Here is an 18,679-nt window from a genome sequence, read left to right as displayed (position 1 = left end):
TCACTGAACTATCGGAGGAGCTGTGTGAAAACTTGAAATTGAATGCAATATGACACCTTTTAACAAGCAATGACATTGATTTGTTTTTGGATCTATTGCATACCCCATACATAGTTCCAGCAATTCATTCCATACAAATACCTGATCATTAATGAAATTGAAGCTAATATATATTTATCTGTTCCTGCATTAGTCTGGCACCTGCCATCTAGGGCACTGTATTCTATGGAGCAAGTGTACATATCCCAGAGGGTTTTTTTTTAAGAGATTAGGCTTCAAATTATTTTATACACAGTATTACTGCAATACGGAGTATTATGTAATATTTAATTAGTGATTAATTATTTACCAACACTTTGTTAAAAATACGCAAGCTTTTTGCTATAACTCTAAACTAATAAATTAATTGAATCTAAGAATATCTGCACTAAATTTTGTAGCAATGAGGGAACAATTATTGTTTGCTCTTGTAGTTCTGCAGAAACCTGTTCATTTTCCAGTCATCATTTTGAGCAGGACCTAAAAGAAACAAATATACAGTGGCATTAGATTAATATTTTAAGTACCCAATTCATTTTTTTTCCAATTAAGGGGCAATTTAGCGTGTTCAATCCACCTACCTTGCACATCTTTGGGTTGTGGGGGCGAAACCCATGCGAACACTGGGAGAATGTGCAAACTCCACACGGACAGTGACCCAGAGCTGGGATCGAACCTGGGACCTCGGTGCCGTAAGACTGCAGTGCTACCATTGCGCCACCGTGCTGTCCCAGATTAATATTTTTTAACTGAACTCTAAGGCCGTGATTCTTCGGAAAGATTTCTAAATGGGTAGCGAGCGGGAAATGCCGCTAGCTTCCCTGCGCTCAGCACAGTGAGGCCGGCAACGCTATTCAACATTAATTGGACCACTTAACGAGGCCCCATGGGCGTCTCGCCGCAAATGAAGGCTTGCCAGTCGATTCGTCAGCACCACGTCGCTAGCCCCCTGCCAACAAGGTTGAGCAGTACTTAAGCAGCACTTGCTCAGACAACCTCAGTCAGCTCACAACAATACCAAGGAAAACGACCCCAAGATTCAGGGATGCAGACCTGGGGAGGCTCATAGACGCAGTGGAGGCCAGGAGAGATATCCTGATCCCCTGAGGGTCCCGGAGAGTCAGCCACAGGGCAGCCAGTGCTGCCTGGCATGAGCGGCTGTAAGCTCCTGGGAGTGTGACCAGGAGGTCTGGCCTCCAGTGCTGGAAAAAGGTCAACGACCTACACCGGGCAGCACAAGCGAGTACACATCAACGCCACCAACCCCCCCCCCCCCCCCCCCCCGAGCCCTTTCCGCCCCCATGTGAACACCCACACCCCCTTCCAACACCCCATGTGGCCCCAAATCCTCCCTTCATATCCCCCCCCTCCCCCCCCTCACACCACTGTGAACCATGTGTGTGGCTAATGATGCCATCTCTGTGTCTCCTCAAGAAAAGCTCTCCCACAACCGTCAGGAGTGGGCCAAAACTGGCGGAGGTGTGCCGGACATAAGAATCCACACCTCCTTCAAGGAATGGGCCCTGAGGGCAGCATGGTGGCACAGTGGTTAGCAGTGTTGCCTACGGCGCTGAGGACCCGGGTTCGAATCCCGGCCCTGGGTCACTGTCCGTGTGGAGTTTGCACATTCTCCCCGTGTCTGCGTGGGTTTCATCCCCACAACCCAAAGATTTGCAGGATAGGTGGATTGGCCATGCTAAATTGCCCCTTAATTGGAAAAAATAATTGTAAATTTAAAGGAAAAAAAAGATAGTAAAAGAAAAAAGGAATGGGCCCAGGAGGTGACTGATGTGGCTGAGGACAGAGCGGTCACCCACACGGAAGTTGGAGGACGCCGCAGAGGTGAGGAACCACCGGACCCCACCTGGAGGATCTATTAAATGTGAGTTGTTATTGCCTTACTGACTGTCCCATCCCTCCCACTGACCACATGTCCATCCTCCTGCATGTCCTCAGTTGGCGGCACAGGCCCATCCCAGGTGGCCACCTGTCCTGCCTCCCAGGAGACGACCTCGGGCGGGAGCTCCGAGGAAGACATGATCGAGGTGTCACAGCTGTCATCCCCACCCTCCACCAGCGCAGATACACACACCTCGGTGGGCAATTGTTTTTTTTTGTTACTTTGTATCAGAGTTACAAAGCCAGTGCTCAGAGTGTGGACAGGGGCAAACTCCTAATCCAGCTCCTTGCCTGTTCCAAAAACCAATTCAAATTGAAACCAATTCATGGTCCCCACAAGAAAGACATATCAGATCCAGGCATTACCTGACCTAACGCTCAGCGGCTTCTGGGGCACAATCTGGTGAGAACCACACAACTAATTAGAATAATAATTAAGAATAACTGGGACTGCACATGCAAGGCTGGTTTTAATCTAATGCTAATCACTGCACCATTGGTGGTCATGCCTTCAGTTGCCTAGGCTATAAACTCTGCAATACCCTCACCACCCTTTTCTGCCTCTCTACCTCCCTTTCCTCCTTTAATGTGGAGATGCTGGCGTTGGACTGGGGTGAGCACAGTAAGAAGTCTTACAACACCAGGTTAAAGTCCAACAGGTTTGTTTCAAACACGAGCTTTCGGAGCGCAGCTCCTTCTTCAGTCTCCCTCTCCAGTCATCTGAAGAAGGAGCTGCGCTCCGAAAGCTCGCATTTGAAACAAACCTGTTGGACTTTAACCTGGTGTTGTAAGACTTCTTACTGTGTTCCTCCTTTAAGACACTTCTTAAACCTGTATCTTTGACCAAGCTTTTCATCATCTGACCTGATATCTCCTCATGTTTCACATTTTGTGGCTGGAGGAGGGGGTGTGGTGTGTGAGATTCTGCCTAGCATGAACACAACATTATCATGTGCAAGGTTAGGGCTGATGCAGCTGAAGGTAATACATAGGGCCTATTTAAACAAATCCAGCTATTTGTGGGTGTGCGGGATGAGTGTGAGCGTCATGAAAAGGACCTGACTCACCATGTACACATGTTCTGGTTGTGTCCTAAGCTCGTGGGGTTCTGGGTCTCCTTCTTTGGCACCATGTCAGCAATCCTACAAATTGAACTGAAGCCTTGTCCCCTCGGGGCCATATTCAGGGTATCATACCTGCCGGAGCTGCAGACTGGGACAGGGGCTGATGTTCTGACCTTTGCCTCGCTGACTGCTCGAAGGTGGTTACTGAAGAGTTGGAGGTCAGCTTCTCCACCCACTGCCTTGGTATGGCTGGACGATCTTATGGAATTTATGTATCTCGAGAAAGTTAAGTACACCGTGAGGGGTGCAATTAAAGATGGCAGGTGGTTATTTTGAGCTGGTCACCATTAGTTTGACGGGGGGGGGGGGGGGGCTGGCATTGCTGGGATTATCATTTGGCTTTCTAAGGGATGGGGTTTGGGGGAGGACAGTGTGTTATTACCCTGTTTTTATTATGTATAAAATTGAAAAAGTTGAATAAAAATATTTCCTTCAATATTTCATATTTTGTTTTTTAATTCTTCTATCAAACACCTTGGGATGTTTTATGTTACAATGGTATATTATGTTTTTGTTTCTGGTTTAAGGGCAGCACGGTAGCATTGTGGTTAGCACAATTGCTTCACAGCTCCAGGGTTCCAGGTTCGATTCCCAGCTGGGTCACTGTGCGGAATCTGCACGTTCTCCCCGTGTGTGCGTGTGTTTCCTCCGGGTGCTCCGGTTTCCTCCCACAGTCCAAAGATGTGTGGGTTAGGTGGATTGGCCATGATAAATTGCCCTTAGTGACCAAAATTGCCCTTACTGGTGAGTGGGGCCACTGGGTTACGGGGATAGCGTGGAGGTGTGGGCTTGGGTAGGGTGCTCTTTCCAAGAGCCGGTGCAGACTCGATGGGCCAAATGGCCTCCTTCTGCACTATAAATTCTACGATTGTAAAATGGGACCAACCAGCCAGCTGCTTTTAGAATGTTTTGCGAGCCGTCAAAGTGGCTAATGGGGAATAAAGGAGGTGCAGCAGATATTTGTTCAGTGATGACCACAAACAAGACTCCAATGCCGAGTAATGATGTCTTGGAGCCCCAGTTTAGCACAGGGCTAAACTGGGGCTGGTTTAGCACAGGGCTAAATAGCTGCCTTTTAAAGCAGACCGAGGCAGGCCAGCAGCGCGGTTCAATGCCCGTACCAGCCTCCCCAGACAGGCGCCTGAATGTGGCGGCTAGGGGCTTTTCACAGAAACTTCATTTGAAGCCTACTTGTGACAATAAGCGATTTTCATTTCATTTCAGTTGCAGGAAGTGTGACAAAGGGGAGGTCCATCTTAAGAGCGAAGGTCAACCACGACAGATGTTCACCCTTCCTGCAAGGAGATGTTTGGGTAAACCAATCATTTTCCACCTTTTCTGGATTAGAACCCAAATAAGGAAGACGTTTAGTGGCATTGAAAGAAATACCAAAATTTGTGTAGGTACATTTACATATAGGGCATGACCCCAGAGTAACTAAAATTTGTTGCATCCCTCCAGGCGATTACCTTAAAAATTCGCACATGGTTTTATTTCTTTTTCAGCTCACCTGGATTTAACAGAAGCTGCTTGGCACGTTATCAGTAAGGAGCTATCATTTGTGGCAACTCAACCACAAAGGAATCCTATCGAGAAATTTATTATGGACTTGTAGAACTAGGACCAGAGAGACAGTTCACAAGGTCAAGTGATGCTGTTTTTTCTGCTCACATTTTGCTAACATTTTTGTAAGGTTTTACAGGCCATGACTATGCCATTGGGAGAGAATTAAGACAAGATTGAGTCAGCAACACTAAAACAGCTCACTGTCTCTGGGGAGATGGCACTTGTCCTGTGTGGACAGGAATCTATAGAGACCATTGACAGTTAGAAGTCAGTGTCCTACCATTCTGCAAGTAACTTCTATCTTCTATTAACCAGCACCTTGAGAGAAATTGTGTTGTACCATTCAGTGGAACAATTGCCTTGGAAATGAAACTCCAGGGAGAATGAGGTGGCTGAATCAATATCAGGTTTTTTAAAAAAAACATTGAGTTTATGCAGGGGCTCTATACCTCTGCAGTAATTAGGACAGAATGTTCTTTTCTTATCTCCAAGGCCTTTTCTTTAGCCACCCAGCATTCAATAACTTCTGCAAGGAGGGTAGTTATATCACGCCTCTGCTGGCTGCTCCTCCCAAAATGGCTCAGGTCAGATTGGAAATTCACCAAATGGAAGTTAGTCCAATGAGACAAATCTTTACCTGTGTAAGTTCGTAGTTCTCCTCCACTAATTTTTCTATGATATCAAAATGATCTGTATTTGGTACATTTTGAAAACAGACGTTCAACCCAGCAGCCTTAACAGCCTGCAATAAAAAGTTGTTTCAAAATAACACAACCAGTAAAGCACCCACATTTCATTCTGAATGATAAAATTCATGAACAATATTTCAACAATGAAATCCTCATGTTCAAACAAGTGAAAGACACCCTGAAGTGATCCCCAGAATGCCAAAGCCCCAACTCACCTATAAGGGGGTCCTCGGGGCTCCCCACCATGTGGGTAGGGCACCCCTGGTCCTGATTCCCAGCGTGGGGAAAATGCCAGCCTGGCAATGTGGCAGTGCCCCTGTCAGCTGGCAGTGCCAGCCTGGCACCCAGATGGCACTACCAGGGTGCCACCCTGCCCAGAGGACAACCACCTAGGGGCGGCCGATCCCCTGGGAGACCCCCGCCCGCAAGTGCCTTTCCATCTCGTCCCCATTTGTGGGGACCAGTACTGAACAGCACTCACCTAAGGTCGCTGAAGCGAATGGGTTAGATTCCAACGCCTCAGTAGATCAGGCACGCTGCATATTAGACTGAGACCAGCTACCTCCCTCGAATAGGCAGATTTGCCGAATACTAATTACGCCCACAGTGGGTGGGATTCAGATCGTCATGTGTCGCAAGATCCCGATCGAGCTCGTGAGGCGAGCCGGGTAGACCCTGGAAGAGGCCTCTCTCAGCATCTACTGGCTGCGATGCGCCCCCATTCACCTGAACAGGGTGGGGGGAGGGGGGCAACGCGGCCAACAGATCATGCCCGTCATTTCCTTATCCGCTAAAGCTTCAAGCCTTTCGTCATTATGAAAGACATTTATCTCAAATTCTATTCTGAAGTATCGAATTTCTTAATATTTACTTTTTTTCCAAACCATTACAATAGAACTTGGCTTAGCACCCATTAAAAGCCAAGCATTTATCGCTGGTGAGCAGAGTCGCGAAATTTCCTGATTCCAGTTTCCTGAGTGTTCAGATTTTTATTCTTGGGGTGTTGATGGGCTAGGATTAACTGTGGTCAGGTCCGCTTATCCCTAAACAGTGAGGAGGCAGCTATTGGGTCTGTCAAGTGCTGAGGAAGACTGTTTAACATTCATGCCTTGGTGCCCTGGGAGTTCACCTCAATTACAATGAAAGGATTGAAACAAAAAAACAGTACTTCATATATCGTCACTCTCAGACACATTCTACCTGCCCCATCCAAGCTAACTCCTGCCTTCATATCCTCAATACAAACTCATGGCCTGCTATCCTTCCCATTTCCCTTCATAGCCCCTGTGCCTATTTAATGCCAATCCATACCAACCTATACCCCCTCTAATCCCCATAGCCCTTTATAGCCCCATGTCAACTTGGTGCTAGCTCATGCTGTGGGATGACGCCCCTCCCCCTCAACCTACTCACACCTTTTGTACCAACTCACCCAGTATCCAGCATGTGTAGAATTTAGGAGCCATGGTGAGATTACATAATATAAAGTTTTAAATATCTATTAGAGATTTTTTTTTAAAACACGCATTGATAATAGCCCATTCAATACATTCAAATCCTCCCAAATCTCTTATAAAAATAAACATTTTTGTTCACAGACCCACATGAAAGACAGCGAGTGAGTGGGATTCCCCGTTGCCGACGCCAAAATCAGGAAAGGTGATTGGGCAGAGAATCAGTTCTTTTTTAAAATAAATTTAGAGTACCCAATTAATTTTTTCCAAGTAAGGGGCAATTTAGCATGGCCAATCCACCCAGCCTGTACATCTTTGGGTTGTGGGGGTGAAACCCACGCAAACACGGGGAGAATGTGAAAACTCCACACAGACAGTGACCCAGAGCCGGGATCGAACCTGGGATCTCGGCACCGTGAGGCTGCAGGGCTAACCCACTGCGCCACCGTGCTGCCCGAGAATCAGTTCTGACGCCAGAATTGCGGCAGATCCCGATTTGATGGCAAATCCCGATTCTCCGTCACCTCAACAAGGACGTCAATGCGTTCCAGAACGCACGTACTGTACACACCGTTTGCATGTCATTAGCGGGCCTGATTCTTATAGTATTGAATAGTATTCACCGGGCTCTCACGATTCTCCGCTTCCGATGCACCCAGTTCCCGACAGCGCGGTTCACTTGTACCTTTAAAAATAATTTGATAGAAGAATTAAAAATCACCGGAGTCGTGGCTGCTGCGGGAGAGAGAGAGGAGATAGGACACAATGAGGAGTGACTGCGGGCTGCCGGGCCGGTCACTGGCCAGGCTGGCTGGATGGGGGAGGCCCTGGCGGGTGGGGGGGGGGGGTAGAGACAGGGGAAACAGACTGAGTGGCCGGGGAGATACCACACGGGACTGGGGTGGTGTCCAGGCACGGACCGCCATTACGGTGGCCATCTGTTACTGACTACCCACCTTGGCCCCTGGTTCTGCAGTGTGACACCGGCCATATGGGTGCCCCCGCCCCACCCCACTGTGGCCCACTCAGGGGAACACCCACACAGCCCCTGGCATCAGGGATGGGCACCGACGGGAGAGAGAGCAAAATGCAGGCCTAAGTTCCTAAATTTTGCCATTCTATCCAGGAACAACAGAATGGAAGTCAGATCATGGAAAGTCAACGGTCAGCCCATTCTCACTATGATCTATTTGGAAGCAGAGCCCTGACTGGAATATAGCTATTTGCCTTCTCGGCTGGAGATGGTTGACAGCTTCAAATTCCTAGCTGAGCACTTCACCAAAATTCTGTCCTGGTCCACCCACGTCGACGCTACAACCAAGAAAGCACAACAGCACCCATGCGTCCTCAGGAAACTTAGGAAATTTGGCATGTCACACTGACTCTTACCAACTTTTATAGATGCACCATAGAAAGCATCCTACCTGGCTGCATCACAGCCTGGTATGGCAACTGCTCAGCCCAAGAGCACAAGAATCTTCAGAGAGTCGTGAATACAGTCCAGTCCATCACAAGAACCCGCCTCCCATTGACTCTATCCACACCTCCCGTTGCCTTGGGAAAGCGGGCAGCTTAATCAAAGACCCCTCCCACCTGGCTTACTCACTCTTCCAACTTCTTCCATTGGGCAGGAGATACAAAAGTCTGAGAACACACATGAACAGATTCAAAAACAGCTTCTTCCTCGCTGTTACCAAACTCCTAAACGACCCTCTTATGAACTGATCTGATGAATACTACACTCCTGTATGCTTCACCCAATGCCTGTGTCTATTTATTTACATTGTGTACCTTGTGTTGCCTTATTACGTATTTTCTTTTCATCTACTAAATGATCTGTTTGAGCTGCACAAAGAAAAATACTTTTCACTGTACCTCATGACAATAAACAAATCCAATCTAATATGGTGTATGGAACTGGGAAATATGCATAATTATTCTTATTATTAGTAGTACAGAAATTTTTTTGAAGCAGGCATAAAATTATTGGATTGTTTTAATTGCAGACTTGTGATATTCCGACAGTACTAGAAAGAGTGATTTCACCAATCCATTTATTAAAACGTTTTGCATAGGTTATTTAAGTCCACTAGCCCTTTTTACTGCTTTAATTCATAGCTCCCATTTTATTACAAGACACACGACCTCACATCCCCCATTCAAGAATCCAGTTTATGATTTAAAGTGATTATTAAATGAAAAAAATCCAATTAAAAATTAAAGCTTTCCAATGTTCCGTCACTAAATTACCACAATGACAGTGCCACTGTAATTTTAACATCTAGAGAGCCACATTGTATAAGTGAACTGCTTCTAATGGTGCAATTTTGTACACAATTTTGTAGGAGACAAATTGCTCTGGAAAAAATGTTAGGTTTTACAGGTAAAAAAAGAAAGCATTCAATTTTAACACCATGGCAGGACTCATTAGGAGTGAGACTGGACTTGGGTCTGCAGCAAAAGTATTTCAGAATTACAGTTCACTAGATTTAAATTGTTCTTGGACAAGATTGTGGACAATGCATGTGTAAAATAGTGCACAATCTTTGAAATGAGGCAGAGTCATAACTTGTGTTAACTTGACATAGGAAACAATATATGTTGGATATATTTCAGAGTCAACCAATCTTGCAGTGGTGTCTTCAGATCGGTGTTTCATATGCAAAGGGTCTAATACACATTTCAGGCTTGGGCACTGCATGCTGATTTTTTTTCTTTTTCTATGGGGAGGCAGCACTCTCTTGGCCAGCAATGAAAAAAAAATTAAAAGATTACTGGTTAGAACTATATTAATTAAATATGTAATTTTAACAAAGGTGAAAGGAGTATCAGATTGGTTATGTTTTAAGATGGTTATGTTTTAAGTGCCTCTTAATTTAAGGTAAAACAGAATGCCCTGAATTGTGGGCGGGTGTGAATTTGCCTGGCAATAGACCCATGTAATTTGGTTGCCATGGAGATACGGCAGGATCTACCATGCAACCCGGCGGGAGATGGCCTGCCATTGACCAGCGGCAGGATCTTCTGGTCTGGCTGTTTTCGATGGGGTTTCCCGTTGAATGCGCCCCTCGTTGCAGTGAAACTCGGGGGGGGGGTCATCCTAAGGGCGTCTGGAAAATCCCGCTGGCATGAATGGCTGGAAGGTTCCGGCTCGGGAGCCCAGTTCAAGCCCAATTGAAAGTCCCATGTGAGCTTTAACACCTGGACACAGAAGAAAAGGCAGGTGTTCTTGTTGCTTACAATTTACGGACTCAAGAGGCAGCCATAAAGATCGCACAACAGGCGTAACCCTAACCTTAATCCTATTGCGGGACAGAAGAAAAGGATTTTAAAGAGTTCCAGATCACAGGATCACCAGAGGCAATCTTGAAACGAGAGCTCCAATCGATTAAGGTCAAAAGATTGAGTGATGGGCAGCACTGTGGCGCAGTGGTTAGCACTGCTGCCTCACGGCGCCGCGGTCCCAGGTTCAATGCCGGCCCTGGGTCACTGTCTGTGTGGAGTTTGAACATTCTCCCCATGTTTGTGTGGATTTCGCCCCCGCAACCCAAAGATGTGCCGGGTAGGTGGACTGGCCATGCTAAATTGCATCTTAATCAGAAGAAAAATGACAATCACGGGAATTTTATTGACACATATTGGCTTGATTTAATAAATTATTACTCATACTAATTTATAATTCAGCGGGGGAGGCAGCCAGCTCGCGGGATTAACCAGTCCGACCGTTGTCAATGGGATATATTAGTATATATCCAGCCGGTGTGAACAGCCGGTAAATCCCGCCTATTTAGTCCCAGACATAGACCTAAGAATCCATTCATATTGCTAGAAAATGTTAAATACAGCCTCCCATGCAATGCTACCAGACAAAGTTAAAACATATGGCTCAGTTTCAGTTCTGCGAGATAGCAAATTAAAAAATAAATGTAATTGTTATATATTTACCATTTCAATTAGTCCACCACACATACAAGCCTCTACCTAGGGTAGCTGAGAACAACAGATAGGAAAATGGAGCCAAAGGAAGTGAAACAGATAAAAAAAACATTATATACATAAAATGAACATGTACCTGGTAATACTCTTCAGATTGTTTTTTAAATTCATCTGAATCATACTGCGCCACAGAGACCACAATCTCACAGTTTCCACCGTGTCTCTTCATAATGTTAACAAACTGCAGCGGACTATTTCGGAGAGCATCCCCCCTATCAAACCACAATGAGGTATTAATTTCAGAGTGATGTGTCAAAAAGAATCATTGTGACCATCATCAAAACTTATATCTTCCAATAAAGGATGACAATGTTAAAATGACAATCGGTGGGGGCGGCAAACTGGCGCAGTGGTTAACACTTCTGCCTCACACCGCCGAGGACCTGGGTTCAATCACGGCCCCGGGTCACTATCTGTGTGGAATTTGCACATTCTCCCCGTGTTTGCATGGGTCTCACCCCCACAACCCAAAGATGTGCCGGGTAGGTGAATTGGCCATGCTAAATTGCATCTTAATCAGAAAAAAAATGACAATCACGGGAATTTCACTGACACATATTGGCTTGATTTAATAAATTATTACTCATACTAATTTATAATTCGTAGTAAGTAATTTATAAATAAAAAGGTATTTTCCACTCCAGCAAGTTGCTAATGTCCCCTTTTCAAATCTAAATTTAAGAGAAAATATTATCACTGGGCAATAATAGCACACTCAATAGAAATAATATAAAGAGATAGCAACTTATTTTAACAGTAAGCCAGGATCCAGTGCATTCATCTCAATGTATAATTCATTAGAAACTTCAAAAAAACTAGAGCTGAAAACAAAATGAGCAGCAGAGAATAGCTACAAGAACTCTGCTGAGTTGGGATGTATCAGCTGTTCAGACCGGTGAGTATGAAGATACATACCACACAATATAATGAAGAGTTGACACAGACAATGAGGTCATTAAACTTTGCACCACTGGCTTTAAATAGTGTGCACATAAAAATTTGTTGCAAAATTAGTCATTTGTAAAGGTAATGGTCGCTTAGCAGTGAATATTCGATGAACATACTCAGTCATCTGAAGAGGATCATTGACTGAGGTGTGGACAATTGGACAAAGGTCATAAATCCCACTGACGAGTAAAGCACCTGTGGAGAGATAAAACGTGGTTCTGTAAAAATCCTTCCTGCGTATTTCCTTTGTTCCCATTTCTTTTATTATTTTGGTCTATGGACCCATAATAGGCATGTACCTTTAAGCAGAAGGCTCAAAGTTGAAACAGCCTGCTTGTCAGGACACTGTGTTCCCAGGTTTTATTTTTGGAGAGGAGAAGCCAGACTCCTCGGCACCAAGTGGAACTTAGGAACCAGGTTTAGAGGGAGTCTGTTCGATTGGTTAACTGGCAACCGGTGGGTTGGCCAGGGACAGTGTCCTGCCTGACACTTTCTTACAGAACTGGGCAGAGATATTTAGACCTTGGAAGTGAAAGCATCTCTCTCCCTCTCTTCAGCCTGCCAAAATGGAAGAACTGCAGCGGAATTCTCCATCAGTGAGCTCCTCCGCTTCGCCGGTAGCACGCCCACCGTTTTCCCGATGGCGTGGGATGACCACAATGGAAAACCCCATTAGCCGGCTGCCAGAATGGAGGATCCTGCTGCCGAAAAACAGGGCCGGCAGGATGGAGAATCCTGCCCTGCTCTATTGCTCTGCAAGCAGTGTGCCTGACACATCCTTTGCTGTAAATCTGAAATGATGCTGAGTCTGCAGAGGTGGGCAACCTTGCATGAGAAAACCATCTCAAACCTAGAAGGAAGTACCAAAACAAAATCTTGAACCGCAGAAAGACATTAACTCGAAATCAGTGTGTCAGAGATCCTTATCCTTTAATTTTTAGTAATATGTTCTTTCTCTTTCCTCTATCCTTTCCACCCTGTGTTTGTGTTGTGTTTATGTGTGTAGAGAGTGGGCGAGTTAAGAAGGGGGATTTGAAAAAAGGTTAGTCGATGGTCAGTTACATTTCTGTCCGTTTAATTATACTATGTAATAAAAGGTTACTTGTGTTGCAAAGTTACAAACCTGGTGACTAGTTTATTGGGCTCAACCAAGGACCTTGTGTATTTTAAATGAAATGTAATTTCACCAGCATTGTGACTCTAGGTCAAGTGGGGCTAGAATAGGCAGCACGGTGGCGCAGTGGTTAGCCCTGCTGCCTCACGGTGCCGAGGTCCCAGGTTCGATCCCGGCTCTGGGTCACTGCCTGTGTGGAGTTTGCACATTCTCCCCGTGTTTGCATGGGTTTCGCCCCCCACAACCCAAAGATGTGCAGGGTAGGTGGATTGGCCACGCTAAATTGCCCCTTAATTGGAAAAAATTAATTGGGTACTCTAAATGTTTTTTAAAAGTGGGGCTAGAATTGACTGCACTAGCCCCGGGTGTCGTGTCAGTCCTGTATTGTACCATAAGTCTATGACCAAGCAAATCATGACGCTGCAAATGATGCGTTCAAAAACCCAGGGAAGAGTGACATCATGTGAAAGGAGACGCATGAAAGGTGGCTCCTGGCAGTGTCTTTGTTTTTGATTCCTTTTACCTGTTTTTTGGGGAATTTTTGATGTCCAAACTCTTTTAGTGGAGTTAGTAAATTTTATCCCCGAAAGAGGCATGTCAACGGAAAAGCCCACTAGAAAGGCGGCCCAGGAGAGTAGTCGAAGTAAGTTGAAGGAGGGAAGATGGCTGCTGCGCCCATTACGTTGGACATGCTGGCTGTATTGATAGCACAGGAGCTGTAGTAATTTGGCACGGTGATGGAAAGGCAGTTTGAGCAGCAGGGCAAGGAAATAAAGAAGTCATTTAAAGCCACTCGAGGAGACACTGGGTCTTATCCATAATCAGTTAGAAAAGACTTTGATTTCGGTGCGGTGAATTCACAAGGTGAGACGCTGAAGGGTGTGGAGGATGCCTTGTTGCGGCATGACGGACGTTTCGCCCCGTCAGAAGCGGAGTTGTTGCATGTGGCGAATGGCAACAAGATGGTGGGGCTGTCAGGAAGTGGAGGGCTCGAAGCCGACTGAGTACTTCTCTGAGACGTTTTGTCAGCTAGTGGGAAGGGATGAGGTGTTTGCCGCTCTGGAGTTGGATAGAGCTCACCGGGTGCATCAACAGAAGCCATGGCCAAACAAGCCACCACGAGCGATAATTATCCGCTTTCACTGTTATCAGAGGAAGGAGAGAGTCTGCATGGGTTTCCTTAGGGTGTTCCAGTTTCCTCCATAAATTCCGAAAGACGTGCTTGTTAGGTGAATTGGACATTCTGAATTCTCTCTCTGTGTATCCGAAAAGGCGCCGGAGTGTGGCGACTCGGGGATTTTCACAGTAACTTCATTGCAGTGTTACTGTGTCAAGTAACCTTCATTGCATTGGATCAAAATGAAATGCATTGTGCTATATTTCAGTATTTTAAAGGTAGTACTCATTACTGGATAAGAGTAAAAGAAAGGTTGTTACGCATCTGCCTATTTCTTGATCTGAGAGTGCTTATGTCCAAAATAGAAATGTCTTCCATTCCCAACACTAACATGCCTCATCTTAGTGCACACGACAATTCATTAAAAAGGTGCCAAGTGATTTTTATTTACGGTTGGAAGAAAGAAATTCACTGCAACTTTATGTTCCCAAGCAGCATGACAAGATGCGAGTTCAGCTCCCTGGGAACCCTTCGGTTATTGTAACGAAAATGACTGAAAGCAAAGGTAAGTGCAGAAAGAGAAGGACCTCAATACCTTCCTGTTCTTACCTTTAATATCAGGGAAGACTCCATACTCTGCCCAATCTGTACAAAGTACCATGGCTCCTAAATGGGCACCAGCAGAGTGCCCACAGAGGTAAACACCACTGAAACACATACAAAAGGTAAGGAGTATAAACAAAAATCTTCCCCCTCTCTCCGAAAACTACGATGAATATGCAATTTTTCTGCTGGATTATCAGTGGCCTCTCAGTTAACAATTCAAGATGTGGAGATGCCGGTGTTAGACTGGGGTGAGCACAGTAAGAAGTCTGACAACACCAGGTAAAAGTCCAACAGTTAACAATTCAAAGTAGAGCTGTGCAAAGTGCCCTGCACTGGTGGATTCTGACGTCAAAATTGAATTATACTTGAGTTTTCTTTGGGGAAATATGTGAACAGTGACCATTCTGAACATATTCTCATAGGGAGTAAAACATGAAATTTGGTCCCTCTTGTCTAATAATCTTAATAGAAAATATATTTTTGAAATCGGCCAATTTGGCATTCAGCTTTAGCCACAGGTGCTCCTGCCTCCAGGGATCCACTGCATGGTTCACAGCAGAAAATCCCTAAAGAAGGAGTTGACATTTCTTGAATTCACAGGTCAGCAAAGAGTGAGTGATTAAGAAAGGCCGTGTGTGCTGTCACCCCAACTGCATATTCAGCGGACAAGCCATCCCAGTGCCTGTGATATCACTGCCAGAGACAAGTGGGGCGGCGAGCGAGGTGGCAAGTGGAGGAACAAGTGAAGCAGCGAATGAGGTGGGAAGTGGAGGAACAAGTGAAGCAGCGAGTGAGGTGGCACGTGGAGGAACAAGTGAAGCAGCGAGTGAGGTGGGAAGTGGAGGAACAAGTGAAGCAGCGAGTGAGGTGGCACGTGGAGTAACAAGTGAAGCAGCGAGTGAGGTGGGAAGTGGAGGAACAAGTGAAGCAGCGAGTGAGGTGGCACGTGGAGGAACAAGTGAAGCAGCGAGTGAGGTGGGAAGTGGAGGAACAAGTGAAGCAGCGAGTGAGGTGGGAAGTGGAGGAACAAGTGAAGCAGCGAGTGAGGTGGCACGTGGAGTAACAAGTGAAGCAGCGAGTGAGGTGGGAAGTGGAGGAACAAGTGAAGCAGCGAGTGAGGTGGGAAGTGGAGGAACAAGTAAAGCAGCGAGTGAGGTGGGAAGTGGAGGAACAAGTAAAGCAGCAAGTGAGGTGGGAAGTGGAGGAACAAGTGAAGCAGCGAGTGAGGTGGCACGTGGAGGAACAAGTGAAGCAGCGTGTGAGGTGGGAAGTGGAGGAACAAGTGAAGCAGCGAGTGAGGTGGCAAGTGAAGCAGCGAGTGAGGTGGGAAGTGGAGGAACAAGTGAAACAGCGAGTGAGGTGGGAAGTGGAGGAACAAGTGAAGCAGCGAGTGAGGTGGCACGTGGAGGAATAAGTGAAGCAGCGAGTGAGGTGGGAAGTGGAGGAACAAGTGAAGCAGCGAGTGAGGTGGCAAGTGAAGCAGCGAGTGAGGTGGGAAGTGGAGGAACAAGTGAAGCAGCGAGTGGGGCAGCGAGAAGGTGGGGAATGGGGCGGTGAGTGTTTAACGGGGACACAATAATGTCAGTGGCACAGTACATGGCTTTATGGGGGGAGTGAGTGCCAGCTCCCTGTTCCGTGTGTACAGCGATGACTTCAGTAGCACCAGCATCCTGTTCCAGTGTGGTGGCAGGAGATACAGTGATTTAGAAATGACAAAATTCATTCAACATGTTTGATATTTTTGCATTTAAAATTACTTTTTAAGTTGAAATGCCTTAATTAATTACATGTTCATTTTGCTGATATTCTAATAGATTTTTAAAATAAACCACTCTGTCCTGCTTTGAGGTTGATCCCTTATATTAAAACTTACCTGTTGCATATGCATAAGACCATAAGACATAGGAGCAGTATAGGAGCCCATCTAGTCTGCTCCGCCATTCAATCATGGCTCATATATTTCTCAACCCCATTTTCCTGCTTCTCCTCATAACCCCTGACCTCTTATTAATCAATAACTTATCTATCTTTGTCTTAAAGCCACTCAGTGATTTGACCTCCACAATCGTCTGCAGCAAACGGGCAGCACAGTGGCGCAGTAGTTAGTATTGCTGCCTCACGACGCCGAGGTCCCAGGTTCAATCCCGGCTCTGGGTCACTGCCCGTGTGGCGTTTGCACATTCTCCCGTGTTTGCGTGGGTTACACCCCTAAAACCCAAAGATGTGCGGGGTAGGTGGATTTGCCATGCTAAATTGCCCCTTAATTGGAAAAAATGAATTGGGTACTCTAAATTTATATTTTAAAAAATTAATCTTCTGCGGCAAAGAGTTCCACAGATTCACCACCCTCTGGCTGAGGAAATTCCTCCTCATCTCTGATTTAAAGGCTAATCCCTTCAGTCTGAGGCTGTGCCCTCGGGTTCTAGTTTTTTGTTCCTAGCGTGAAAATATTACAAAGTATTTACAGCCCAGAAACAGTCTTTTCCATCTAACAAATACAAGAAGATCTAACTCAAGAGCAGACTATATGGTCAATGGAAGAGTCCTGGGGAAAATTGATGTCCAGAGAGATCTGGGAGTTCAGGTCCATTGTACCCTGAAGGTGGCAATGCAGGTCGATAGAGTGGTCAAGAAGGCATACAGCATGCTTGCCTTCATCGGACGGGGTATTGAGTACAAGAGTCAGCAGGTCATGTTACAGTTGTATCGGACTTTGGTTAGGCCACATTTGGAATACTGCGTGCAGTTCTGGTCGCCACATTACCAGAAGGATGTGGATGCTTTAGAAAGGGTGCAGAGGAGGTTCACCAGGATGTTGCCTGGTATGGAGGGTGGTAGCTATGAAGAAAGGTTGAGTAGATTAGGATTGTTTTCGTTGGAAAGACGGAGGTTGAGGGGAGACCTGATTGAGGTCTACAAAATTATGAGAGGTATGGACAGGGTGGATAGCAACAAGCTTTTTCCAGGAGTGGGGGTGTCAGTTACAAGGGGTCACGATTTCAAGGTGAGAGGTGAAAAGTTTAAGGGAGATGTGCGTGGAAAGATTTTTACGCAGAGGGTGGTGGGTGCCTGGAATGCTTTGCTAGCGGAAGTGGTAGAGGCGGGTAAGATAGCATAATTTAAGATGCATCTGGACAGATATATGAACGGGTGGGGAACACAGAGAAGTAGACCTTGGTAAATAGTCAACAGGTTTAGATAAAGGATCTGGATCGGCGCAGGCTGAGAGGGCTGAAGGGCCTGTTCCTGTGCTGTAATTTTCTTTGTTCTATGACAGCGTTATGCTCAATAAAACTTCCTCCCACCCCTCTTCTAATTCCATCAATATTTCCATCTATTCCTTTCTCCCTCATGTGTGAACCTAGCTAACTCTTGAATGCATCTATGCTATTCAGCTCATCTACTCCCCCTGACAGTAAGTTCACATACTAATTAGTCGCTGAGTAAAGACATTTTTCCTGACTACCCGATTGGATTGACTAGCAACTACCTTATTTTTAGCGGCCACAGCTCTGGTCTTAGCAGTAATTGGAAACATAGGGACTGAATTCAATACCCTCTGAAAATGAAATAACGTCACCAGCGCACCAAACACTGTGCTGCCTGCTCCTTGCAATGATTTCTGCATGCAGACAGTCTTCATTGGCTGCATGGAAATTGTCAAAATTGTGGTGTTAAAGGCAGAGTTGTAGTCCATGAATAGGAGTCTGACGTAGGAGTCCTTGTTGTCGAGATGCTCCAGGGATGAGTATAGGGCCAGGGAGATGGCGTCTGCTGTGGACCGGTTGTGGCAGTATGCAAATTGCAGTGGATAAAGGCATTCTGGGAGTATGGAGTTGATGTGTCTCATGACCAACCTCTCGAAGCACTTCATAATCATAGATGTCAAGACCACCAGACGGTAGTTGTTGAGGTACTTTGCCTGGTTCTCTTTTGGCACCGGTATGATGGTCGTCTTTGGAACAGATGAGGGAGTGTTTGAAGATATCCACGAACAGTTGGCTCGCACAGGATCTGAGTGCATGACCAGGGACTCGGTCAGGACCCATCGCTTTCCGAGGCTTCATTTTCAAGAAAGCCCACCTGACTTCGGAAGCTGCGAGAGTCGGTATGGGTGTGTCCTAGGC

General features: G+C 46.0%; 1 protein-coding gene across 7 annotated transcripts in view; it reads right to left on the bottom strand.

Annotated features, from left to right (window-relative positions):
• Positions 1–306: 306 nt before the first annotated feature.
• afmid (arylformamidase) overlaps positions 307–18,679 on the bottom strand; it is a 63,503-nt gene continuing 45,130 nt past the window's right edge. For 5 of the 7 annotated variants that reach the window (XM_038777275.1, XM_038777274.1, XM_038777276.1 and 2 more), the window contains 5 exons: positions 14,556–14,653; positions 11,832–11,910; positions 10,844–10,979; positions 5,266–5,370; positions 307–519 (listed from right to left, as the gene is read on the bottom strand). In XM_038777275.1, coding sequence (XP_038633203.1) covers positions 490–519; positions 5,266–5,370; positions 10,844–10,979; positions 11,832–11,910; positions 14,556–14,653 — 448 coding nt within the window. In that variant the 3' untranslated portion in view covers positions 307–489. Of the gene's footprint in view, positions 520–5,265; positions 5,371–7,394; positions 7,457–10,843; positions 10,980–11,831; positions 11,911–14,555; positions 14,654–18,679 lie in introns of all 7 variants that reach the window. The other 2 variants (XR_005457976.1, XM_038777277.1) reach the window with 2 other exon arrangements.

This window comes from Scyliorhinus canicula, chromosome 18 (genome assembly GCF_902713615.1).
Source record: "Scyliorhinus canicula chromosome 18, sScyCan1.1, whole genome shotgun sequence".
In the NCBI taxonomy this organism is placed as follows: domain Eukaryota; kingdom Metazoa; phylum Chordata; class Chondrichthyes; order Carcharhiniformes; family Scyliorhinidae; genus Scyliorhinus; species Scyliorhinus canicula.
The sequence above is the reverse complement of the archived record's forward strand: the minus strand, read 5'-3'. Positions and strand labels throughout refer to the sequence as shown.